A 27,439-nucleotide genomic window follows, 5' to 3' on the forward strand; every position below is an offset into this window, starting at 1 on the left:
AGTGCTCTCTAGAGGACATCGCTCACCGCTCGATCTCCGGGTTGCAGGACAACAGGTCCAGAGGGTTGACCCGGCAGTTGCTGTAGTCATAGGGCCCGGCCCACACCTGCCTGCTCAGCTGAACTGCCACCTTCCTATCACCAAGGGGCACGTCCTTGCCATTCCACACATACACTTCGCTGCCAAAGTCAAACACCAGCACCTGCAGGGTGGCAAGCTTGCCATTAGGTGCACGAGTCATGTAGGACATGAAGGACTTGATGAGACACGCTCACAGTGAAAACAGAAGAGCAAGACGGAAGAGCACACAGACCAACAGGAAGCCAAGCGACGAGCACCCAGTGAGGCAGCGCCCCTCGGCATGGCCCGTCCTGTCTAAGTGAAGCGAGGAGGCACTGCTGGTGCCAGAAGAAGTACCCCGCGGCGGCGCTCCGATCTCACCTCTTTGGAGTTCAGTAGGGAGACACTGGGGATGGAGGCCCACGCCTCCTCATGAGGAACAAGCTTGTCTTCCACCAGCCGGTACACACAGTTGGATTCCACCACCCCGCTTTCATACATCTCGTCCTCCTCCGGATCCCCAGCTCCTACGGTCACACACACACACACACACACACACACACACACACACACACAATTACTCTAAGTGAGGTATCATGTGACCTGGGAATCGAGAAGACGATAAAAGGGGAGGTGCGCTATGACACAGCTGTACAAACACTGGTGCAGGACACCGAGTGAACCACGATACTGTGATTTTCACTCTTTCACTCGGCTGGTGTTCCTTTGCTCAACGTCACCATGTGTTCACTTTGCTAAGTGCTACACCAGTTCCCTATTGTACCAGGGTGAGTCATACACCGGTCCGAAAGCAGGTATTACTCAGCTGTCTAAATAGGTAAATAATTGTAACCTTAACATTGTAAGTCGCTTTGGAGAAAAGCATCAGCTAAATGAATAAATGTAAATGTAAATGTATAAATTAGCAGTTTCATTAAGGGAATGTATGAACAGTTATGCAGTACACTTCTGAAGATATATTTTTCCAGTCATTTATTTTTTGCCAAAAAACTGTTCATTTTCATCAGTTTTCTACTTCAAAAACAGGACCTGCATTGACCTGCTAAGGGACCAACAGACGGTAGTAAAATACACCTCAGGGAAAATGGGAACAGAACAGGTGTCATAGACGTTTTAGTTAAACTCACTTCCAGCACTTCCAGTTCACGCCTGGTGTGTGGGTGCAGCTTTACAGAGGTGTACAATAATTATTATAATTATTATTACGATTAAGGAGGACACAAAAGTAAATAAGTAAAGTTTAACAGGGTGAGAAGATGAGAAATGTCGCACACATTTATGAGACTAATTATTCCATAATTGGAATAACACAGAAAGTTAACAAGTGTTCATTTATTAGAGCCATATCCAAGATGTGCTGAATTTAAGCAACAAACAAATCAATGTCTGTATCAAGATTTATGACAGAAAGTGGCTTTGAAGTTAAAGTGTTGAAACCCCAGTTGTGTTCCTAAGATGAGGAGGCAAAATGTTGTGTTACTCACAAATGTTATATATGACACTTTCCTTTCTGTACAGTTCCAGAAAGCTCAGCCAACAGAGCAGAAAAGAAAACAAAAAGAAAGAAGGTGTCAATACCCTCATACACACACACGTTCTCGAAGCGGTTGTGACTCTAGCGAGTTTGCTGAGCTGACCCGCGGTATTTACTGAGAAGAAGCCTCTTGTAGGAAGGCGCGTTTATAGGTGCACTTGTCCCCAGACACACACCTTTGTACTTGGCCTTGCCGCCTAGCAGGTTCCAGAACTCCTTGGCTCGGCTGCTGTCCGTATTGACGCCCTCTTCCAGGATGGTCACCTGCGGCGCCTTGCAACCCAGGTCCCTCTTAGCCTGAACGAAGGTCGCCATCTCTGAGGCCTGCAGAATGGTCATTGCAGTGAGGAACATGGCAGAAAGGTTGGGGGGGGTGGGGGGCAGTAAAAAAAAAAAAAAAAAAAAAAAACTGGGCTACGCGGTCGGGAAACACAACTACAGGCATGTGCAAATCAGAATGAAGCCTTTTTGACTTCATATGGGCTGAGCTGTGCAAAACTGATCCCGTGGTAACAAAAGAGTCCCCAGGTACAAGTACCTTGGCTTTCTCGATGACGTTGGCGAACTCCCCGCACCACTGGTAGCAATGCTTGGGCGTAATGAGGAGGAAACAGTCGCCGCTGTTGAGTGACTGCGCCGCTGGCTCCACCAGACGCACCTGGACATGTCTCCGACCTGAGGGTACGAAGGAGAGCGACCCTCACAAAGGCATGCACCTCTGTCGCCGAGAAGCAAACGCTACGGCAGGTGCTGCAGAGTAAGGGTTTCAGTCACAGTGGTACTTGCAAATTGTTTAGGGGCTCTAGGGATCAGCGCGCAGGGACAATTATATCGATCTCAAATACTTGAGCTCAACTGCTCATTATCACCCCCTCAGCTATAAGAAGGTCAAGTCCCTGTCACAAAAGGCCTTACCTTTAATGTGGATGAGCATGAGCTTGCTGAAGGGTACGGCGCTGTTGTTGGTTACCACCTCGGTGGACTTAACGTTGCGCAAGTTCACCTTGCGGAAGTTCTCCTTGCTGGCCAGACCAGCCAAAGCAGCATCTGCTAGGTTGGAGAACTTGGCCACTGAGGATGAGCGAGGGAAGAGGGGGGGGGGAAAAACACGGCCGAGGAGGAGTTAACAAGGCTGGACTAAGGGAATGTACTGCGAAGTAACATGTACTTCACACACAGAGCACATGCAGTGAACAGTGGTGTGAAACATGGTTAGATACACTACGATGTCTGTTTTACAAAACCACAGCCACTGTGACCACGTATCTGTTGTCCCTCAAGAGAGTGTAGAGTTGCTGAGGGGGAATGCAAAGGCCACCCAGGTGGGGGGGGGGGGGGGGATGGAGCACCCACAGTTGTGAGACCACCCCTGGTGTTTAACTGGGTGTTTACTTACACTGACGTGCACAACTGTGTTTTTCCCCCAAATGGACATCACTCTTCCATGTTTTTTCACCATAAAAGTACTTTTTAAAATGTTTACTGCTATTTACCACTTAAACAACACCGCATTTTAAGTGATTCCTCACTTGAACAATCCTGCGGCTGTTGTTTATAAGTGACCTCGCAATGTTCTATCTACAAAATTAACGTGTAACAGAAAACCTCAAGGTCTCCACTGCGTCCTCGGCATCGAATTCATCAAGTTGACCGATAGGCTGAGGAAATAAAGGAAACAGGATGAAGTTCTCTTTCAGATTAAAGGGTGATTTTGCAACACCAAAAAGAGCAGCGTGCAGAAGTGCTCACTTCCTAATAGGAACACGCTGCAATCCGCTATAGTGATTTACAGGCGAAATAACTATGACGAGGTTTTGTGGGACACCCTCCATCACTGCTGCCTCCAGTCCCGGCTCTTTTGAGAGCTCTGCAAGGCAAAAGTAAATGAACAGAAAAAGAACTCGGGGCTGCAGATATAGAAGGCGGCAAAAGGACCCACTCTTCTCCACTTGGATCCTCTTGGTCTCCAGGCTGGCCACGTTGAGTCGCTGCTCTGTGTACTCCTGTCGGATGTCGCCCCGTGCCGCCAGCGAGCGCAGCGGGTTCCGGGAGGCCTGGGCCTTTCGGTTTGGACGTACTGCCCGCCTGTGCTCCGCCATTGTCGACGTCAGCCTGGACATACCCGACAAGGGACATGTGGTTGGGGGGGGAGACACATGGGGGCCGGAGCCAAGAGCACAACGGAGAGGAAAAAAAAAACAAACACAAAAAGTGACGGAGAAGCAGTGAAGGGGGTGACGAGAGGGGGCGACAGCAGGACGTCTGATGGAAACGGGGTAGTTAGACATAGGGAAGTGCCAGGCTTAGCAAGAAAGGCCGTATGAACAAGGAAGGACCACTGTGCACGAGGAAGAACTGTGTGAGACTCTTAACTGCTGGAACTCATGCAGGGGCTGAGGAGCTGCATACATACTTTGGTGAATCAGACTTGATGATGCTGAGGTCCTGAGCAGCGTCCAAGGGACTGCTGGAGCCCAGGGCTGAGGAGGCAATCGGCTTGTAGAAGAGTCTGAAGGTCTCCTCGTCATCCAGCGTCATCACCTCTTTCACTGTCTCCTCGGTCACCTTGACGGAAGTCTCCTGGTGACTGGAACCTGCTGGTGGAGAGATGATGATGTCAGGTTCTGAGCTGATGAGCACATCTCATCAGGTCATTCCTAGAGATCCTGCTGACAATGATGGCGGAACTCATTTGAAGACCAGATGCTAAAGGTGCAAAACTTCCTGCCAAGAAAGATTTGCTCCTCCAAACTCCTGCAACGAGTCAAAGGGAGGAAACCGGTGTCAACGTGACCGTCCTCAGGAAATGCCTGCCTTTTTTATGCAGCTTGTCCAGGAAGGATTCCAACTTGTCCAGCTTCTTGTCCCCCTCAACCTTGACATCAGAGCGGCTGGAGATCTCTGCAAAAGTGAAACCATTTCTGTCAGGGAATCACCACTTATGCCAGAACACCAAAAAAAAAATATGAGACGTACTGATGTGAGACAAACAGTGCTGGTTTTAGAAGGGAACACAAATTACCTTCTGGTGGCCTGGCTGGGGTTCCTGAGCTGGACTTCTTAGTATGGAAAGGTGGTGTTTCCTCTCTTCCAGAAACAGCAGACACGAGGCCTGATATATGGAAAATATTTCAGTCAGTCTGCTGGTCTGCGCCTTCACCCGTTTTCAGGATTTGCACAGAGTCTGGAAGCTTCTGCACATTACACAAGATTAGACCCATCTAATACCAGCTGTTCTTTCTGGAAGAGGCCACATGGGTGCCAAACACTCGCTTAAGTTACATTTGGTCTTTTCAGCTGAGAGGACAACTCAGTTCAGAGTATCAGTCTGAGTATTGGTCTGCGCAGGACGACGGGGAGATGGAATACAGAGTGCCAACCTCTCTTTGCCATGCGTCCGGCAACAGTGAACTGCGTGGAGTCATTGGAGGCGCCTTTGCCCTTGGCCTTCCACTGCTCCTCCTTCTCCTGCAGGATACGCATGCGCTCCGCCAGGGACATCTTTGTCTCCACCTCCGTCGAGGCCTTCTGCTCCATCGCACAGGGGAGGGAGAGAGAGGGAGAGAACGAAGAAGTCAGATGCATTTCGACTTCTTATAAGCGACCACAAGACTGCAAAGTCATCGATTTCACCGTTCACCCGAGCCTCAGATGAGCAGCTCCTCAAAAATGTTCAAAAAAAAAAAAAAAAAAAAAAAAACAACAAAAACTGGTGGCTAAACAAGGGAAATATAAGTAGTGTGTAAAATGGCCACTATCAAATCACGTCTGAATGGATGAAAACCTGTGATCTGTCGCTGAAAATGCTGCTGGACAGAACATACTGACAGGGACAAAAACTAGGAAATACAGGGAAAACAACTTGTTGATGTCCAGCAATTCATGCGCGCGCACGCACGCACGCACGCACGCACAGTCACCAGTTTATACAAGTTTCATAACGATTGAGACCCCCCCCCGGCAGATACCACGTATTTGTGTGTTCGAACCCTGGGGAAACTAGGCTGCCTTTTGTGCTGTAGTTTGACTTTATGATGTAAACCGTAGCAAATTTAAAACAGTCGCCTCTGACTATTGTTGTTCTTTCTTGTTTTCCATCTGCATGATGTAAAGGAAAAGGAGGACATATGCTAAAGTCATCAGTGACACGGCGCCATGTGCTGTGAAGACTATATGATGCGTAAAACTGCATGGTCCACATTTACGTAGTAAATACTGCAATAATTACAGTGGGAAACTGTAAGGTGATGCCAAGAACCTCATTCATTTGTGCCTTATGATGAATTTTCCAATTTCCTCTCATAGGGTCTCATTACGCTGCCCAACAAAGACTTAAATGAGCTGCCGACCCCGAAAATACTCAAACTGAAAATATTCTTGTGGCTTTTTGTAGGCAGTTTCTATGCATCCAATTCACAGTACAGAGTTGCCAGTTTAATAGGTACACCCCCACCCCAACCTTCACACAAATTGAACATTCCAGTGAGTCATATGTCACATAGTTTCGGTGTGTGGTACAAATCGGACAGGCAGACAAGTGTTCAAGTGAGTGTTGGAAGGGCAGGACGAGTGACCCGAGTCACTTTGAACACGGCATGATAGCTGATGTGAGGCGAGTCCATTCTAGCATCTCCCAAACGGCTATCATATTGCACCTTTCGCACGCACCCATTTCAAGGGTTTAGAAACAATGGTGAGAAACGCAAAAAAAAAAAAAAAAAACTCTCAGTGATGGGCAATCCTGTAGCTCAGAAGAAGAATGGGGAGAATTGTTCAAGCAAAAAAGATGACAGATGGGCCACAACCAGGCAAATCATATCCTGCAAGACTGGTGTGCAGAAGGTCATCTCTGAACACAGATGGTATGGGTGTATGTATACACATATAGTGAACCAGTTTACTGTATACTATAGTATACAGTAAACTGGTTCACTATACATACACTAATAGCCCCAAGGAGGACAGCGGTCCATCGACCTCTGCTGTGTCACTGAGTAGCTATAGAACCAAGTAGCTACAGCTTATACCTACAGCACCTATAGTTCTTTTTTCTTCCCCTCAATGTTACCGGCCACTCAATGTGTGGGTTTCACTATAACTGTATTTTTGAATGATTCACTGATTTTATTCTATTTACAGGAGATACAGTGTAACTCTTAATAATTTATAAAGGTTCTTGTGGGCTGCATTACATGAGGCTGCAGGATGGATCCCCAATCGATTAGGCCAGACGGAAACTGTAGCAACAGCGCCACACAATGTAAGGCCTTGCAGCTCGAGCCCAAGGCTGTGACACCGCTGCCCATGGCATGATGCTGCACTCAAAAGTCCACAACCTCACACATACCTCACTCATGCTGCACACAGCTCTTTTCAGCTGTCATATCTCTGGGGCACATCCTTCCAAAGAGGTCTCCTGCCACACACCCACCCCATTAGGTGCCTACACAGCTGAACATGACCTTTACCCTGTGCTGGCAACTTGTACGAGCCTTTTTGGCCCTTCCGATCTCATCCGCTGCACCTCAGGGCATTTCCCATTCATCACTGAAGGCAGAAATGAACATAGCTGTTAACCAGGTTTTCGCTGCTCAGTAGACCGGTTTTCAACAAAACTGGACTTCAGAAGGTCAACACACAGTAACGTTTAATCACGAAATTACTGAAGAATTGTGTGGTTTTCCAAAAGATTGGGAGCGCTCCCACTGCTGCACCTGAAGACTGCCATTAAAATTAACAACCATGGATTCACATAACATAGTTTCCCAATGAGCCAGGAGTTGCGGAGCAGTAATTAATGGCACACTAGTAGCCATCCGTTCACTGTGTTTTACTGCCTCGGTTAAACTTGCATCAGCTCTCTGGCACACCACGCGGGATTCAATAGCCTAATTCTTCTGTGGTGAGATTATTTCAGCTCTATACTTTGCACACATGTTCAATCACCAGATTCCTGAGGAACGTCTATGGGAAAGCAGCCATCAGGCAATTAAAAACCCATGAAAACAATTACCTTTTACACAGACAAATTAAGCAACAATCAGCATTATGGTTTCTGTTGAATAAAATCACATTTGCAGCTTTGTATCATGTTTTTTGACTCGTACTTTATATATACAGGGTGTCTATCTTATCCTTTAATATTTCATTTTACCCTGCGATAGACTGGAGTCGTGTGCAGGGTCTGTTCTGTCTCATGCCCTGTGCCTCCAGGATAGACTCTGGACCACAAGGCTGTGCTGCACAAGTGGCTGGTGACAATGGACAGACGGATGGACGGACGGATGGCTGTTTTACACTCGACTCACACAATGGTACAACTTCAAGAAACATCAGAAGTTGAAGATGTAAATGTAATAGCACATGAAGTGTATGTGGCACAAAAACAAAACTTTCAGGTGCGAATAAGAAAAATCAGACATTTTTATTAGCGTCTGCAAACCTCCTGTATCTACTTCAGTTGCCAGATGGATGAGTGATGGCAAGAGGAGCCGGCAGAACTGGCCAATAAAGAGAGGGCAATTTGAAGTTATTACTGGGGGGAGATGGAGCTCCACAGCAGCAGGAACACCAGGAAACCTGGCACGACCCCAGAGCGCCCCTCGCCGTCATGGAGAGAGTTCTCGCAGGTGCTCCCACCTCAGTGAAAGCAAAGGCTTGTAAAAATTCCACATACTCTTCTTATTTCTCTACCGGGAAAAAATAATGGCCCCAGCTTGGGCCTCTCTGGTGGGAACTCAAAGCAGAGAGCCCTGGAGGGAAGATAAAGTAGAACGCACACACTGGGGCTATTGTGATCCTGCCCCGGAGCCTGCCGACCCAAGAAAACGCTGTACACTGGCAGAAGCACGGTACACAGTGAGAAAGCGGTGCAGCCCACCTGGCACTAACGGCACGCTGTAATACCATGACTTAAAACAACATAACATTCCGTTTTGAGAAGTGCATCTGACAGACATTTTAAATAATCCAAGCAGCAACATAAAATGTTAGAACTGCCTCCACTTATTCTCACAAATTATAATCATTCAAACACGGATGCAAAGGTGTACTACTAGGGTTGTACTAGGGTTCTACTAGGGTTGTGTACACGTTTCTGCTGTAAGGGATACCTTTTTTTCGAAACGAAGAAACACAGCTGTGCCCTCCTACTTCTAACACACTGCACACCGGCAGGCACCAGCAGGACGGCACCACAGTGTACCTTGTGCGGTACCAGGTTCAACAGCTACACGCCTGACGGCTACTTCTCAAGTGTTAAAAGTCTTCAAGGACCCAAAGGTGTGAATTCTGTGAGACGGGGCATGGCAGAATTGATAAGAGGCTAAGTGAACCCAGCTGAGGACGATGAGTCTGTGTAGTCCGCGAGAAGAGTGCTTAAACCTCGATACTCTAAAAGCTGGGAGTGACTCAGTCAGACCATGACACAAAACACACACACTTTATTTATACATGTCCAGCGCCGAGTGTGTTGAGAACCAACATCTAATTCAAGTCGGAATTGAGGGAAATGACATTATCAACCTTTGTAGAACAACAATTGAGGTGAGAAAGGGCAAGAAGACAGGGGTATTATAAGAAGGAAAGGGGTCAAAGAAAGTCTACAGGACAAAAGTCCTACAGAAGGCTGCAGAAAGTGAGGAGCAGGATCATCCCACGTTCTCAATCACCCTTGGACTCATGAGAGCCTCACTCTCCAGGATGCACTGGGAGAACGGAATACACATCATGCAAATGTGTGCTGCACCAGAGAGCACAAAATGTAAATAGACAGCCAGTCACAGGCCTGACAGATAAGAGTGAATAAGCCCTTTGTTACCGGTGTAAAGTGTCAAGCTACAAAGCAGGCTCTAGGGAGGCAGGAAGAATAATTGTGGTGAGGTCATTGTTATTTTAGCCCCACTTTCCCCATCATGTCATTACTGTGTTTCTCTTCAACACCACTTAGAAAGAGGGGAGAGACGTCGAAGCCTTCAGCAAGTCTAACTCTAAAGGGGATGGCGAATGGACCAGGCCGCTGGGGGTTTGGCTGAGTGATTCAACACACCCTGAGCTGTTGAAAGTCGTCAAGCAAGTGGGGAAGGAGTTGAGACACCCCTGCCACACAACACGAGATCCTGTGAGATGGTTCATCAAGTTTGCGTCGCCACGTGAACAAAACACAGTATAACTTTGCAACCGTACGACAACTGCAGCACAGTTACTGCAAATGGCAGTTATGCAATATTGGTGAGGGGCTGTAAAGCAACTGTAAGCATCACTAATGGTGAACATCTGCCATGTCTAGAGAAGGTGAGAGAGTAAGACAGCCTGAGAAGAAACAGCAAGAACATCTGCAACAGACCTGTTATAAACGGCTGGGAAGAGAGCTCCTTTTACCACCCCCCTTTACCGCTCCTGCGCTGATCGAAAGCAGCTGACGAGAAGTAACCGGAGTGATTTTCATCGGCCTCAAGGTTATTTTCCCCCCATTTGTCCCTTTGAAAAGTGCAGGATTTCACCCTGAAGACAGGCTACGTCAACGGCCACCAGCTGAGCATCACTACAGCCTGGATTGGAACCGTTTGTAACTCGCAGCTGAGGCTGGTTTGTGTCCCCAAACCTCCAAGGGCCCTGAACGACAAGCCAAAACCCTTACACTTGTGTGCAAAGACACATCCTAACACCACCAATACAGTGTTTGGCACAGCTGGCCAGGGGTGCAGGAAATCAAACATCCTGATACACAATCAGCGATTCTCACAACAGATGCTGGTGATCATATAGTTAAGCTGCCATTTTTCACACAGTTACCTGTTCCAGCATCACATAATTCAAGAAGGGGAAACGAGAAAGACTATTTTTTTCTAAATTAAGTTTTAAATTAAACTTTGCAGTAGTGCTAGTGCCTCACACTTCCTGCACTGTCTGTTTGAGCATGAGGTAAAGTCCAGCTCTGTTTGCATGTTCTTCCCATGTTCACATGGGTTTCCGCCCACAGTTCAGAGACATGTGTTTCACACGGACTGGTGACTTATACTGTCTCAAGTGTCTGTGTGTGCGTGCGTGCGTGCGTGCGTGTTGCGACATTCATGTAACATCCTGTCATTCATCTATTCATCTAGTACGCGTAAGTGTTGATTCTATGCTGGGTCATGGTGATTCAGAGCCTATCGTGGAAGCCGAACATATGAGGCAGGGTAGACCATCAGTCCATCTTAAGACAGTCTATCTCACACACACACACAAAATCAATCACGTGTAGCCAGAGTACAACCTCAGACAATAGAAAGCTGTCCCTCCTCCTTCAGTTCATGTGGCTTGAGACTGTCCTCGTCCCGAACCCTTCACTTTCACTTACACCAACCACAGCATAACTCAACAAAGATCAGCTAATGTGGATGAAAGCAGGAAATCCATACACACAAACACACACAGAGCTGTGCCTGCCTGCAGCAGTATTCCTCCACAAGCAAAATGAGCAAATCGCAAAACCGTTCAACCAATTCAATGTATTCTTTCTCCAAAAAACAAAATCCTTCAGCTGCCCTTGTGAAAGTGCTGCGTATTGTGAACACAAGCACCAACTTGTGAACTTATATACTCCTCTTACATACTCAAGTAACACGATCAAAATCCTGGCAGAGCAGCCGCCAGTGGGCCGCGGAGACAAAGCGCTCACATTTCAAATCATAAAGGGAGAAGAAGAGACTTGTTGAGGCTCGTTGCGCCAAGCAGCTCGCTGGAAATGCTGGGGAGGTATTTGCACAGTTCGTGGGTCAGCAGCAGTGACCTCACAGGCCGGATGTGTCCGGAGAGACCGTGCCGGAGCCCATCCAAATCCCTTTCCTGGCATGAGAGCAGGAAAGAGTGAGGCCTAGCTAGGACAGCATGCCAGCCCCTCTCCCCACGGTCTGTCGATCTCTTCAGTGCCGTCAAGCAACCACCGTACAGCGCTGGAGAGAAACCTCCACCACAGCACACACACACACACACACACACACACACACAGGTGAACTTCTTTACAACACCCTCATACTTCCACTCAGCTCCAAGTAACTGCCCAAAAAGCTCTATTAGCTGTTAACACTGAACTCGGAACTACACGCAATTCTCCTCCCAATTGAGAAGCGTTTGGCCAGTTTTCAGACAACGGTACAACACCTAACATAATTACACTGTGGTGCCCAAAGTTAATGAAATGCCCCGCTCTTGAACTCATCACTGGCAGTTCTGTGAGATGTGGACTGCAGATCCTACCTTCTTCCTCCAGGCATTCTCGGCATCATGCAGCTGGTTGTAGCGGTCGGCCAGGGACACATGGATTGCCTCGGTGGCCTTGGCTTTCTTCAGCCTGCTCCTCCACTCCTCCTCACCGCAGCTCAACTCTGCAAGTCTGAAGTAAATACCAGGAACACAGGGTGTGAGCAGGGTATTCGCTGCCTGGGACACAAGTCCATCACAGAGCAATCGCAGACACACCCTCACACACACACACACCATCAACACTTAAGAACTCAAACTCCATACAGGTTGAGCCAGGAGCTCTTAGGCACCAGCACTAAGCGCTGGGCCACCTCGCACCCATTGTGTCACTCAGTTCAATGTGAATTTGTGTGTAGTGCTCTTCCCAGACAGATTCCTTACAGCTATAAAAATAAGAAATATAAGATGAGGGCTTAATCCTAACCCTAACTCTAACCCGTAACCCTAACCAGCAGCATTAGGAATACCAAGAGAGTGAACCACAAAGTGAGAGGGAGAGTCAGACATCAGCAGAGGAGAAGAAACAAAACCCCCTAACAGTGGTACAAGGTGGAAAAAAGTGTGGAAAAGCCTAATAAGGCCTCATTAAAGCAGCAGAGGGAAGATGGAAACCCCAGCATTTGCAGTGCAGTGAGAACCACAGATGCGGTGATCACCAAAGTACTGACCGTGTGTGGAATGTGAAAAACAAGCACTGATCCCTGCAACATGGTCACATGCACAGCTTTGTGCAGCACAGACATTCTGTGACACAACCACACCTTTCCTTCAGAGAGGAACTCAAGCTGCTGTCCAAGCTGCTATCCAGGTCCTCACTCTCCTCAGAGAAGGAGGAAGTGCTCCTCAGCAGGACGTCCTCATCTGGGGAAGGCGTACGGAGGATGGGATGGCCTGTGGAGCAGCTGTGAGCAGATGTGGTCTTGCACTCCTCTGTGGAGCTGGAGGAGCCAGTCCTTCCGTTCCTGCCACAGAGCGTGGTAGAGGAAGGGCTGCTTATGGTCGCGAGCCTTTCGCCACGTCCCTCCTCCCTCAACTCGTCCTGCTCCACCTTGAGGCTGACAGACTGAGTCTTCTTCGGAAAGCCCCCGACCTCTCCTGGCTCCGAGTCCTGGTTCTGTGCGGAACCATCCAGCTCAGGACTGACGTCTCCCTTCTGGCCCTCAGGGAGGTGGAGGGGCAGATGAAGCCCCCTCTGCACCTACAGAGAGGATGCAAGAGTACAAAGAGACTGCTGACTTCAGTCTACTTATCATCTTGTCACTGTATTCCCATGGTACTTTAAGACCTCACCACTGCCTGCATGTGGAAAGATAACCAAGGCAAGACAAAAAAATAAATAAAGAAATACATACCACACACACTGAAACTTCACACCCCCGCTAGGCTGTCTCTTAAATTCTTTGATAGGAATAACATTTGGATCATATGATAATTTAATCAAATGCAAAGAATGCAGCATCTGCCGCTGGGAAGATTAGCATTGGTCTGTTACTGAGCACATTCTTGCCACGAAGTCCCAATGGGAGGAAGAGATGCTGGTGGCCTGGCCCTCAGCTAGGCTGGCCTCCGGGGGTGCAAGATAGCACCATTAGGAAAAGTGACTCTTGTGATACATTTATTTATCCATTTAGCTCACACTTTTCTCCAAAAAACTTATGCTGCATACACTGATTTACCCATTTATACAGCTAGGTGATTTCTACTGTATCAATTCAGAGTAGGTGCTTTGATCAAAGGTGCTACAATAGGAGGTGGGATTCAAACCTGCTTCCTTCAAGTGGAAGGCAGCAGCCTACACCACTATGCCCCCTGGTGATACAGAGACAGTGCACTCACTGTGTGAAATAATCACCTCACTTACGTATTACACATATTTAAAATTTAAAAAAAAATTTAAAAATACTGTGATGAGGACCCGAAAACTAAGGTCTTGGGCTCCTCCTGTGCCTTTCCCATGATGCTCAGGGCGCTTACCATTTCTACCTCTCCCGTGGTGACAGGCAGGGTGAAGGAACGCATCACCTTCTGCCTTCGCTTGTCTGCTGTGTCTGCCATTTGGTGCGCCTTGCTGTCCTCCTGGGACAGCCTGTTGAAGAGGTTCGTCCTCTCGCTTAGGTGAACGGACGAGCTCCACCCTCCCCTGGGCTTCGCACCATCTGGCTGAGCCTCCCCTGGAGCAGAACCCTTGGGAAGGCTACAGGTCCGCAAGACAGAGACACAAAGAAATATCGCAACTAAGAACAATCTGTGTTCCTAGAGTCTGCTGTGTTTTTATACACACACACAGTCTACAACCGCTTGTCCTGAGCAGGGTCGCGGCGAGCCGGAGCCTAACTCAGCAACACAGGGCGTAAGGCTGGAGGGGAAGGGGACACACCGCAGACAGGACCGCCAGTCCACCGCAAGGCACCCCAAGCAGGACTCGAACCCCAGACCCACCACAGAGCAGGCCCCGGCTAAACCCGCTGCGCCACTGCACCCTCCTGTGTGTGCTGTGTTTTTACATCACGTTTATTCATTTAGGTCACACTTTTCTCCAAAGCAACTTAGTGTTAATCTGACTTCAATTATTCACCCATTTACACAGCTGGGTAATTTTACTGGAGCAATTTAGGGTTAGTACCTCGCTCAAGGGTACTACAGCTGTAGGTGGGACTCAAACCAGCGACATTTGAATCTAAAAGAGCACGTAGCTCTAATCACTATGTTACCAGCTGCATCCACCAACAGATGTATAAGTAACAGATGAATTTACATCTTTAAGTGAGATTTGTTATCAATACCCTCTCAAACACGGACATTTCCATTTGCTAATATATTGCTAATATACTAAAACTTGCGGAAATATGTACATTGCTTTGTTTCTTCACATTTCACAAGAAAGCAAACATATCTGAGCTCGCTGTTGACTAAGATGTGGCCAACAGGCCGCCGCCCTGCATCGCAGTCACAGACAGGACCAGACCACAGGAAGAGACGTGCTGCTTGCTTACAGGAACACTGCCGATCCGCACCCATGAACCTTCCCTCCCTCGCTATCTATCCACACGAGGGGAGTCAGTGGCAGGAGCCAGACAAGCGTCCATTCAGGGGTCTGGTGGAACAAAGGCTCCACTGCTGCTCTACCAGACCTCGCTGCCCTCATGCTCAGGCCCCTGTGCTTTTATATTCTTATCTGACAGAGTGACCTGCTTCTTCTCCTCCTAACTGACACCATCACAGGCACAACAGCACAGTGAGCAGTAATAGGAAACACGCTGTGAAATAACACAGAGCCCCCAGCGTGGAGTAAACTACTGCTATTTTTTAAAGGTCTTATATGTTTTTTCTAAATTATATTACTTTCATTTATTCATTTAGCTGATGGAGGATACTTACAATGTTAGCTTTATATTCTAAGCTGCATATAATTATTTATCCATTTATACAGTGGGCTAATTTTTACGGAGCAATTCTACATTAGTACTGTGCTCTGGGGTACTACACCAAGAGTGGGAATTCAAACCCCAGTCCTTGGCAACAGCTTTAAGCAAAACTACAAAACACTACATACTGGTGGTATACTCATCTGCCATTATCCAGTCTCCCAGTATCCAGTTTTTCCACTTATCTGGTCCCTAACAATTAATACTACTTATCGTTAACCGGTCCGGATTTCCATTAATCCAGTCTGTGACATCCAGTCCAGGTCCATAACACTCAATCTGGTGTGATAACTGAATTCGCGCTTGAACGCTGTAGCAATCTGCTGTTTGAGAGACAGCGAGACTGCATTGCGGGAATCATGTACCCACGCTCTCAGGTGTCTTCTGGCACTGTGTGCTTGCATCTTGTGTTATATCATTGTTATCCATTGTATTTCCATTATACTGTACAAAATAAATCCTCTGTTTATCAGACCACAATTTAATGGATTTTGGGTTTAACAAAACTCCGCAATTCACATGTCGGTATTTCATTACTCTTTCCCTAAATAGTCTGGTCGAAACGTCATGAGTGTGCTTTGTCAATCGCACAACAGCAATATCACGCATCTAGTAAACATTCTCCTAATGATGATATGTAACTTAATGTTATGTATACATATTTCTATTATATAAATACATTATATATGCATATATACACACATATACAGCATATACACCCTGTATATAAACAGTACTGCTCATATTAGGAAAAGTGCTGTAAGACAAATCCATCTTGAGACGAAGCAGCGCAGGTCATGGGAGGTCACGCACCCCGCATACCTGAAAGCTGCGACCATTTCCTCGCTTGTGATTGGTTGGGTGAGCGCTCGCTGTTCATTGGCTCTGCGCACTCTGCGTTCACTGTCACCGCTTCCAGGAAGGCTGTTCCCCAGCTCCTGCAAACACAGATACCAAATGGACATTGGTGTATTCCGCCCAGATGCAGTCTCCAAAGTCACAACAAAGAAAAACAAAGCAAAATATTGTGTATTTCATAAGTGCTGGCCAGGAATGAGTACAAGGACCTCTCACAGTCGACTCAAAAAAAACAGTTTATTTTCACATGGAAACAGACAATGTTTTAATCCAGTAGGGGACCTTTCATAATCCCCACATCTGGTGTATATCCCACACATTACTTAATTGTATGATTTACTGCAAGGACCAGGAAAAAAAAAAACTTAATTTTTTTTTCCACTGCCCCTCCAGGCACATAATGTTTTACTTCTTAAATTTACATCAACAAATACCTCACCAAAGTGCACGTGGCCTGAGAAATGGCTGCACAGTGTTTCCAAAGGGCCTGGAGGGACAGACATGTAGTGCAGAAGGTGAGCCTCACAGAGACGTGAAGAGGCCATTCAATACAGGTGCGGCTCTCCTCCTTCGCAGCTGGAGAGCAGCTCAGCTTTCAGGACACAGGGCAGAAAAAGCAGTCGTGCTCTAGTAAAGCAAGCCCAGAAAGCTCTAAATAAATCAAAAGGGATGATATCCAATGGACATTCTGGCACGGCAACAGCTGTGGCCAGCGCCCCCGTCGCACCTGACACCAGACTCTAAGGTGTAGCGTTACACCACACCTCGGCATGAATTTAAACACAGGTGGGCAGTCACGCTTCTCCAATACCTGTCGCTACATTGTTTTTAGCCGACTAACAGCAACAATTTTTGTTAACATACATTTTCGTTCCGTTAACATTGCCTTTCTTCTCAGGCATCAACCATGAGGGATGGACACTAGGAGAACAGGATCTGGAACACTTTCCAGTAAAAGAGAACTTCTAACACGGATATACTCGCTACCCTTCTTCTTCGTGTTTAACATATGTATAAAATGTTTACAAGTTAAACTATTACATTTTTTTAAAATGGATGGGGGTTTCATGCCCCTGCCCCTAAGTAGTTACTGCCCATCCCTGGCCTAAAATCCACGACAATTTGGATCTTCCCATGCCGTTGAACAGAAACTTCTGCAAAAAATAGAAATAATAACTTTGGATATATTTTTTAATCCACTAGCACAGAACCTCTGGAGAACTTTTGAACATCCTCAACCTTTGGTAGGATTTCTGTAGATTTTAATGCGGCGTCAGCAAGACTCAAGAGTGTGCCATTATATAGCTTTCATTTTCGTCTCACTTCCACAGTGTGTGTCGGTCCTTAGGGCATCACATCACTGATGTTTTAATGCTTTAGGACGTGCACAAAAAAAATCTGCAGATGGTCACTGCGGCTAAGATTCAGTAAAGGTGTAGAAACCTTCAAGCTGACAGCTTTGTAATTTTAACCAAGGTCCTTCTGAACACTAATCCAAAGTCTTGAGCCCCGTCATCTCTCGTGTGTGTGCGTCCCCTCAAGACAGTGCCAGGGGGGTGCACTTGACAAGCTGTTACCAAAAGGCATAGTTAATGACGTAGGTCCTTTCTCCTGCCTTAGTGCACCACGCCTGATGGACATGCAGACAAAGTGATGACATCAGAGCACCAGAGGACAACTGGACTGGCCTGTTTCCAGCATGTGACTCATCGTATAAAAAGCCCAAGGGCAGCTCGAATTCTTACCATTTTTCACCCAGGTAACAGAACGAAGAGAAAGGAAACAGATCACTCTGAGCAACGGCCTCGCTAAACACTAGACAAGTAAGAGGGACAAAATGACTGCACACAACCTCTAACAACTACGGTCTTGTGTACAAAGGCAACATTTTTCACAGGTGCACTTACAAAAGGTACACCTGAGCTGACTAATTCTGTCCCAGCAGGTTCCCAGGAGTCACAAAGCGCAAACATCTAAACATGCGGTGTGTAAAGAAATCAACTCAGCACGAATCTCTCAAAAAAGCACACGATTTCTACGTATCGCAGCATCACAAACAACAGAATCTGGAGAAAAACTGAACATTACTTCGGAATTACAAGGTAAGAGGAACTTACTTTACAGACAGACATCTTGGCAGCTTCGCCCAACTTCGCTGAGTCATCGGCTTTCCCTGCGGCTGAAAGAAAAAAGACACACGTTACACAGGACCATGTCAAACACAGCACCGCTGTCTGAATACAAAAACAGAAAACAAAGGAGCAAGAAAACACACACAGTAAAGAAAACCGAAACAATGGCAAAAAAGGTACTGCCTACAAACTTATGACTTGTTCATACAAGTCATAATCTGTATCTGAACACCTTTAGTGACCATGTATGTTAGTTAAGCACTGTTCCAAAAATTTGTTCATGTATTTATTTTATGCATAACATTTTTTTAAATCACATCTTCCACTAGCGAGCAAAAAACCTTTGGAACAAACAATACACTTAAGTTTTTGTACTTAACAGATCAACCTCTCCAAGCAATTATTCTTATCACCATCTTCATCAGCAACAACAATATTGATAATTCATCATATATTTACTTAGCCAGAATGACTCACAAAGCATAAGCAGATAAAGCACAGATTGTAGGACAGAGTACAGAGTACAAATTAAATACTGAGCTGACATGCAGAAAACAGTATTAGAAACACAAATGACAACAAAACCTTTTTTTCCTGGATAAATCAACGTAGAAAAAGTAAACACCTGAACCACACGTAACATTAAGACTTGATATCAAGACCCCAACAGAAGACAGTGAAGGAGAAGGAGGGGGCTACACAACTGTTGGCAAGCGGGACACATTCAGTGTATCACACATTACTGAACTAGTTCTTGAACATGAGCAATTTTGTGAGTAACAGGAGTATTTTATTGAAAGCAGATTTTAAAATTGATGGAATGTGCAAAATTCTTCCATAACAACTGTATTATTCCACAATCTGTAAATGCATTTCAAACTGACCATTTAAAACTCCGATTAAAGAGTTTACCGTTTCATTTCCTTTCTTCAGTGCTTTAAGTCCACGTTTTTACAAAAATTCGAATTTTAAATCTTTCATCCACTCATATTCACTCAGAACAGGAAAATCATTGTGACAATCAATCCCTGAAGTCATCATAAAGACTGCAGTTGTGCACTGAGTGTCGACACGAACGCCGCAGTCATATTTATTCATATCGCAGACGCCTTTCCAAAGCAATACGCAACTTAAAGGAAAGGAAAACATATAGAGCTCTTTTTCGAACTAAAGAGCAGTGTGCGAAAAAGAGCTCTATATGTAGATATGCGATTCGTGAAGCACAGTCTGATTGTCCAGCAGCACCATATCTGGGGCTGTACAACTGAGTCTCACAGATATACATAGGTGATCGTGTGACACGTGCTGCTCATCCATGGAGCTGTTAGAACATCAACACCACATGTATTTTGACACCCTTCTTGACAGCTGGAAGCAACTGAGCAGTTTTTAGGCACAGAGAGAGTTCACTGTAGCACATAAGAGCCAAAATCAAGGGCTTACAGACATTGAATTACCCAGATTACACCTGGAGTTCACGTTGTGTTAGAATTCACAATTACTGCACTCTGGCTTGAACACAGTGAAAAAGTCTCAAGCCTGCAATGAAACTGCACGACATTAATCAGAGCAAAATGTTTCCACTTCGAGTGGAACGGCTTAGCCATGTGAGGATTCCAGATGCGTTCTGGAGTGTTCTCACTCGCAGATTTAAAGAACCATATCAGGAGAAGTAATCTGAGAGAAATCAGAGCGCGTCCAACTGCAGGTTTCCCTCAAGCACGGTGTGTGACAGAGCTGCGTCTCTCTCACACTCTTGCAAAGCACCGTTCCCCCAAGAGCCCATCGGAGGAACTCCAATGAACTCGGGCCAATGTTGTGTGTGTTCACTGCAGCAGAGGAGGCAGTGCATCTGTGCACCTCTCTCAATTTTTCCTTTCGCCGAAAAAACCCATCATCTCTTCTCTGCTGGGTGTCAACATCTTGCTTCGCTCGGTTTCCGATGGGAACCTTTACCTTCAGTAAGGATCTGAGCGGGCCTTCCACTCCAAAAGCACAGGAATGACAGTTTGTGCTGCATTTGGCTCTTTTGTGCTCCGATGAAGGGGGCGCGGGGGTGCAGCGGGTTTGGCCGGGTCCTGCTCTCCGGTGGTTCTGGGGTTCGAATCCTGCTTGGGGTGCCTTGCGACAGACTGGCGGCCCGTCCTGGGTGTGTCCCCTCCCCCTCCAGCCTCATGCCCTGCGTTGCCGGGTTTCCACGACCCCGCTCGACACAAGCGGTTTCAGTCAGTGTGTGTGTGTGTGTGTGCGCGTGCGCGCTCGGGTCCTATCTCCTTTTCTTCATTGCAAGAGTTACAATTGGCGAGCTCCACGTTGGTCATACTTCAATGACTTAATACTCACTCGAGTTAAAAAACAGAAGTAAATTATAAAACAGTGAAAGGCCACAACAGTGTTGAGGATGAAAACATTACTCCTTTTGCTGTTCCACAAATATGTTGCTACTTTTTAACAACATGGTGTGTGAGAGACGTTTGTCGTGTTGATCTGATATGGTCTGGTGTGTTTCAATGAAGCCAGCACACACCTTCACTGAATGCTGACAAGGTTATCAACAATACATCAGTCCTGTCTGGTTTTACTTTCACTGCAGGAGTTTATTTCACTACATGCTCTTTAATGCCATAAAACGGTACGTTTACGGCCAAATTAACTCCCATAAATGACTGTAGAAACACTCAGAAAGGGACACGAGTCCAATTCAATTGCTCAGGCTGGTCTGAAAATTAAAGTGCTAAAGAAAATTATTACAAATTATTACAAGTTTAGAACTACTGAAACATACTGTCTGAATCAATATTGAAGTTTAAAATAAAACTAACTATGTATATTAACTCCTTATACAGTGTAGCTGTACCGTACACAGGGGATGGGGGGGTGACACTGCACGTATAACCAGTTCACCATATCAACCTTATCACACGTCATAAGATTAATAACAGTACACATAATAATAATGTATTTTTCATAAATATGCAAGTACTCCCAAAACAGATCAACAGTAAACATGTGCCTACAAAGCACAAAATACAGCAAAACACACGGTCTTATTCCACACACAACAGTACAGGTCAGTCAGGACTGCTGAGAGCAACACGTGTAAAGTACAACTGAAATGTACTCATTCTTTAGGCCCTATTTTCTGAAACTTCTCCAAGCAGGCTAAAAAAAATTAATACATTTTTTTCATTGCACTTGCAAGTTGTACAATAAATTTTAATTGATTTTTTTTTTTTTTTTTAATTTTCCAGAGGCAAACCACTGTGTCAGTCAAGACTATTTTACTAATGACCACTTAGCCCACACTACAAATGTAAAACTAGGAAGCAAGGATTGTTAAAGAAAAAAAAATAGTTTCAGTTTCTCAATTTAGTTTCACTTTTCCACCAAAACAGGCAGAAATATTTATACGTGACTGATGTTGTGTACCGGCCCAACTACTGCCAGGAATACCTAGGTGTGTGTGTGTGTGTGTCTATTTTGTGAAAAACCATTAGTGCACTATTACTCACATTCTCTGACAAATAATAAAAGTGTGTAAGATGCAGAGGGGAACCGCAGCCTCCATATTTCCATCACTCTCTCTGTGTCTCCTTCACTTGTGCATCCAGAACACTGTAACCCACTCAGCACTCAGGTATTAATATTCCTGTAATGCATGTATACTTTCAACAATATTGTATATTCGTTACGTCACGAACATCAAAAACAGGAAAGATTTTAAAGCACATTTCAGCAGGATATTTACATTACATTTCTTTGGCTGATGTATTTGTTTCTTTGCTTTATGCCTGTGTTCAAGCGCTCTGTGTCACTGCATGAGAAGAGCACTCTATAAAAATAAATTGAACTGAAATTGAATTAAATTTATTTACCTGATGTTTTTCTCCAAAACAACTCACAACAATTCACCATTTATACAGCTGGGAAATAACAGTGTTGCTGAAGGGTACAACAACAGGAGGTGGGACCGAAACTCAGGTCCTTTGAGTGCAAGGCAGCGCTCTAAGCACTACGCCACCTGCTGTTCAATCACATCACTCAAGTGTGCCAAAATTAAAGTGCTTTCTCTCAACGGTTGTGAAAAGACTGCGATCGATCAACAGTCAGGTCAGGAACATGTGTGTCACACAGAAGGTCTCAAAGACGATGGTAAGGCTTACCTATCAGCTTCTCCAGTGCCTCAGTCACCACCAAACTAGGGGTAAAGGAAAACACAAACTGCATTAGGGACTTGAAAATGGCAACTGATCATGGTACATGACCAAAGTACACTTTGTCTACTCCTTGGCACCCACACTTCACCTGAGCCGGGGACAGGAGCCACCTGAAAAAGCACCTTCTTTGCTGCAAAGCTGAGGGTGTGTTGGAATAAAGGCCACTCACTCAAAGACACATTTGAAAAGCACAAAACACGGAAACATGTGTTCAAAAGGTCGACAGTTTCATCCCAGGATGTACACTTTGATCTGACAGGTATTTAATCACAGATTTCCCAAATCAGATATTAATGTTTAACATCTATAGCATAAGCCAGTATGCTCTGGTTTCACACAGCTTCTGAGCGTCTACAAAAAACTGATAATTTAGCAATTCTACTGTGACATGAAGATCTCATTCAAACATGGATTCATTAGCGATTTCAACAATGTATCACCTTTCCAGTGTCACATTTTTTAGTAGCAGCAGAAGACACCTGGGTCACAGTACAGACACATAATCTACATCACTAAATTATGGTATCTAAGTGATAACACACAAACAGGGGCTGGGAAATAATAAAACCTTAAGCACTCGGTGTGACCAGAACAAATATTTTCCAATTTATGTAGAAGAGAAACAAAAGGACGTGTCAAAGGGCTCAAATGCTATGTCACAGAGCAGGTCAGTGAGCTGAGTGAGGGGCTACACGGCACACTGATAACCTCCGATGACCTCTACTGCACCGTCCTGAGGATGTGTGGAACTGCCGACTGACCACAAGGCCTCGCTTTTCCACTGGGTCGAGGGGAAAGGTCAAGCGACCCTGCAGACAGCTCACGTGCACTGCTTCCGAAACGCACAGCATTGTGTAAAGAGGAACAGAAAAGAGAAGAGTAGGGCCTAAGGTGCTAACATGCACAGACACACACGTATGTATGCAAAGCTTCAAAGGTGCACAGACAGCCCCTCCCCCCCGTGCCATTACAAAGTATCACTTAGCACAAGGTCACGGGTAGAAAGTGACTGACGTTTGTGTCCATGCAGCCATTAGCCTGGCCTGGTTCTGCTCCAGAAGCTGGTGAGCTCCTGCCCTTAATTAGACGGAATAGCCCCGTCCCCTCCCAACGCCCCCCGCCGGAGCATTACTCATGGCTCAGCGCTGCACAGCTTCCACTCACCCCCTTTCCCCACGGACTGCAATTATGTCTCGCCAAAGACAGGAGAAGGACGCATTAAACCCATCTCTGTCAAACGGGGGATCGCAGCTTGTGATCCCGGGTTCTTCAGATGGAGATGTCCGTCAGTTTCCCCCTGCGGGCTTGTCATCAGAATGGGGAACATCTGGAACTCGGCTCTGAGGGGAGCCATCCTTCCAGAAAGTGTGCACGAAGGGCCCCGCATCATTTGCCAACATTTTGCAGCATCTCAGAAGCATCTTTTAACATTTATCTTCTATGGAGAGACATGGGGGATGGACACATGGAAGGTATTAAGACACACCCCCGCTCCCCTGCCCCAGGTGACTTTCCACTTAAGCAACAGGAGAATCACAGGTTCTCACACCGCCGTTCAACGAGACATCTGTGAGCGTAACCGTCCCAGTGGTGAGAAGAACATAGAGACAACATCCCCGAAAGTCAGTTCAGCTCCAGAGGCTCAAGTCTGTGTTTCCCTCCGTGTTCTGCACCATAAAATACAACACACTTCCTTGAATGGATTTAACCGGGTCCTGCTGATAAACCCCTTTCCCAGCACAGTTTCTCTGGCTGGGGAACCAGGGTAAAAGCCAGTCATCAAATGACAGTGAAGAGTAAATTGAGAATTTGTCATTTTAAACGTAGTTATAATTACTTTTAACTTTAATGTAGGTTGAAGTTTAAAAAAATTTAAAGCATGTTTAATTATTAGAAATATACCATAACAGGGGGCATGGTGGCACAGCGGGTTTTGCCGGGCCCTGATCTCTGGCGGGTCTGGGGTTTGAGTCCCGCTTGGGATGACTGGTGATGGACTGCCGTCCAGTCCTGGGTGCGTCCCGTCCTGAGTGTGTCCTCACCCCCTCCAGCCTTACACCATGTGTTGCGGGGGTCAGGCTCAGCCAACGTGTGTGTGTGTGTGTGTGTGTAAATATACCATAGAACCTAATTAAGAAGTAAATCAAAGTAAATCTCTGTTGTTATGCTTTTATTGATTGTGCAGAGCGGGGGGTGCGGTGGCGTGGTGGGTTGGACTACAGTCCTCTTCTCTGGTGGGTCTGGGGTTCGAGTCCTGCTTGGGGTGCCTTGCGATGGACTGGTGTCTAGTCCTGGGTGTGTCCCCTCCCCCTCCGGCCTTACGCCCTGTGTTACCGGGTTGGCTCCGGTTCCCCGTGACCCCGTATGGGACAAGCGGTTCTGAAAATGTGTGTGTGTGTGTGTGTGTGTGTGTGTGTGTGTGATTGTGCAGATATTAAAGGAAACTGAAAGTGAGCAGATGCTGCTAATGTTGCAGTGACCCAGTGCATACTCTATTTTTGGATCTCTAGCCCAATCTTTCAAACAATATTCCGAAAAGTATGATGGTATTTCTGAACACTTTCAGGACCAAAACAACATGAGAGTGGCATGTGCTCTCAGCCCATGTTTGGTTCAATAAAGACACCAACATGTCAGCAGTCTGCTCACTGTACTTATGGCTCACACGATACATGAAAAATTTCATACTGAAAGTGGAAGAATGGCTACAAAGTTTATACTCGAGAGCCAAATCCTTAAGTGGAACCAGAACAAGTTTATCCTTTGAAGTAGATGCCATAAAATACCATAGTGCGATACTATGAGCGTCAGGGTTCAGTACAAGTGAGAATCCATCACACTGGGGTCTGGACTGCACTTTAGGAGAGCTGTGACACCAGCTCTCATCCCAAGTGCCCAGCTAAGCACAAATGTTGGTTCCCAGTCCATGGTCACCACAACATCTGGGCCCCAGACACAGAAGTGCAAAGCTTTATTTTAAAAAAAAAAAAAAAAAAAAAAAAAAAAGCCTGTGAAAGCAGCACAGACATGCAAGGAAAGTTCCAATGAAACAATCAAGCAGCCAGTGCAGGGAATGACCACATGTCCGCTCCTCTGGGAGTAGAAGAGTCAGGCCAGCGCACAGTTGCTTTGTTCCACAAACAAACAGGCACACATAAAGGCAGGCAATGGGCCTTTCCGCTGAACGCACGGGAAACCCCAAGACCCCCCTCTCTCCTTCCTTCCGCTGCTGGGAAAGTGACGCCGCCACATACTGCTTGTCCAGTTGTGATTATACTGCGATTCCTGCCACCGCAAATGAGGGATATTTAAAGGTGAGGTGTGGTTTATGGGGCAGAAAACGCCACTTGTGATTTCCACAGGTCACTGAGGAGACTAACAGAGCCACTTTTGTCCACTAGTCACGTTAAGAGTGTGTGAAGGCTTGAAGGTCACTCCGCTGCCTGGGGGGGCACGCAGTGTCTTTGCATGACGAAGCAGCCTGTCCACATTACTAGTGTAACACACCATGGATTTCTCAGCATAACACTTCAGCTGTTACTAAAAAAAAAAAAAAAATCATTTAAAAAAAGCTGAATGGCAAAATTACTCACTACACTACATCAATAATTGACCTGCAAAACAATATCCGGTACTGTGACAAGCCTTTCCAGTCACTTATAAAAAAAAAAAACACAAAAGGTAAATGAGAAAGAGAAAAAAAAATTTTGTACAAAGCGTAAGAGTAATTCAAAAGTACAAAGTAAAAAAAAAAAAGGTTATAACTATTATATATTCATTCAGCTTTTCTCAAAAGAGACTTACTGTGTGAGGTTTGCGTATCAAGCGACTTACAGTGATTCATCCAAAAAAAAAAAATTCTGCAGAACCACATGAAACCAAATGTAAGAAATATCACAACAACAGGCACTTTTCACTATTCTACCACACAGGAGCACACTGGTAGTGTACTGCTCTCACTGCTTGGAGCTTTGCATCTGAAGGACCCAGGCTTCACTCCCACCTCCTGCTGCAGTACCCTTGACTAAGATACTTACTCTCAACTGACAGAGTAAAAATTACCTGGGTGTATAAATTGAAAAATTACTTGAAGTGCTTGGTTTTCATGGCAGACTGAAAATGCCAGTGCAAGTGTTTCCAGTGCTCTTTCCAATCAACACTTTACTACTATTGACCTTCTGTCAATGACTTTATAACAGTGAACACACATCAGTATAAAACAACGGTATATCTGCATTTGACACTGTTGGTCGATTTAAAAATCCACTTTACCACACTTTTGGCGGTAAATCACCGGGTGGCGATAGGTGACGGTGATGCTGACCCAGCTCCTGGAGCACTGTACTTTCCTGGGTTTCACCGACTGTGCGCAAAAAGCAGCGAACATCGAACCTGTTCCTTTCACACCCTGCTGGGGTTCAGCACTCAGAACCAAAGCTGAGTGCCAAAAGCTGCACAAAACAAAGGGGCTGGAACTGTGAGTGCCGTTGAGGCGAGCCAACCTGGGGCGTTTCTCTTTTCCGTTCCTCAGGCTACTTTGTACATGTCTGACATAGAAAGGGTTATTAATGTATCGCATCTTTACGAAACGTGGGTTAGAAAAGAGGGCATGTCAGAACAGAACACCTCAAAGCTGTGGAAATGTCCAGTTTAAATAGTTTTTAGGGTTAATGGAGTAAAGCGACCCAGCCACTCTGCAGCCTGCTGTGTTTCCATCTCGAGTGTAGAAAAGGACAATGCAAAAGGAAAGCAGCATTTGCACAAAATATGAAGAGGAAGCAATATTCCAGGAAACAAGGGTGTTCTCCTAGCGCACACAACCTCACGGGATATCCCATTAGCCTCTTTACGTTTACATGTCTTCTTTTCCCAAGACACATAATACTCACATCCATGAGAGATTTTGCTGGATAAATATCAACCTCAAATGGTTTAAAAGTCATGGCA

General features: G+C 45.9%; 1 protein-coding gene across 6 annotated transcripts in view; it reads right to left on the reverse strand.

Moving 5' to 3' along the window:
• The window catches only part of svild (supervillin d), a 56,186-nt gene that overhangs the window by 8,412 nt on the left and 20,335 nt on the right, over positions 1 to 27,439 (reverse strand). For 5 of the 6 annotated variants that reach the window (XM_018728017.2, XM_029246590.1, XM_018727992.2 and 2 more), the window contains 16 exons: positions 22,439 to 22,473; positions 18,261 to 18,322; positions 16,108 to 16,223; positions 13,835 to 14,054; positions 12,622 to 13,058; positions 11,855 to 11,990; positions 4,996 to 5,143; positions 4,638 to 4,727; positions 4,430 to 4,516; positions 4,029 to 4,212; positions 3,555 to 3,727; positions 2,531 to 2,686; positions 2,154 to 2,290; positions 1,792 to 1,939; positions 442 to 587; positions 27 to 202 (listed from right to left, as the gene is read on the reverse strand). In XM_018728017.2, coding sequence (XP_018583533.1) covers positions 27 to 202; positions 442 to 587; positions 1,792 to 1,939; positions 2,154 to 2,290; positions 2,531 to 2,686; positions 3,555 to 3,727; positions 4,029 to 4,212; positions 4,430 to 4,516; positions 4,638 to 4,727; positions 4,996 to 5,143; positions 11,855 to 11,990; positions 12,622 to 13,058; positions 13,835 to 14,054; positions 16,108 to 16,223; positions 18,261 to 18,322; positions 22,439 to 22,473 — 2,451 coding nt within the window. The remainder of the gene's footprint in view (positions 1 to 26; positions 203 to 441; positions 588 to 1,791; positions 1,940 to 2,153; positions 2,291 to 2,530; positions 2,687 to 3,554; positions 3,728 to 4,028; positions 4,213 to 4,429; positions 4,517 to 4,637; positions 4,728 to 4,995; positions 5,144 to 11,854; positions 11,991 to 12,621; positions 13,059 to 13,834; positions 14,055 to 16,107; positions 16,224 to 18,260; positions 18,323 to 22,438; positions 22,474 to 27,439) is intronic. The other variant, XM_018728025.2, reaches the window with a different exon arrangement.

Source organism: Scleropages formosus, chromosome 20 (assembly GCF_900964775.1).
Source record: "Scleropages formosus chromosome 20, fSclFor1.1, whole genome shotgun sequence".
Lineage (NCBI taxonomy): Eukaryota > Metazoa > Chordata > Actinopteri > Osteoglossiformes > Osteoglossidae > Scleropages > Scleropages formosus.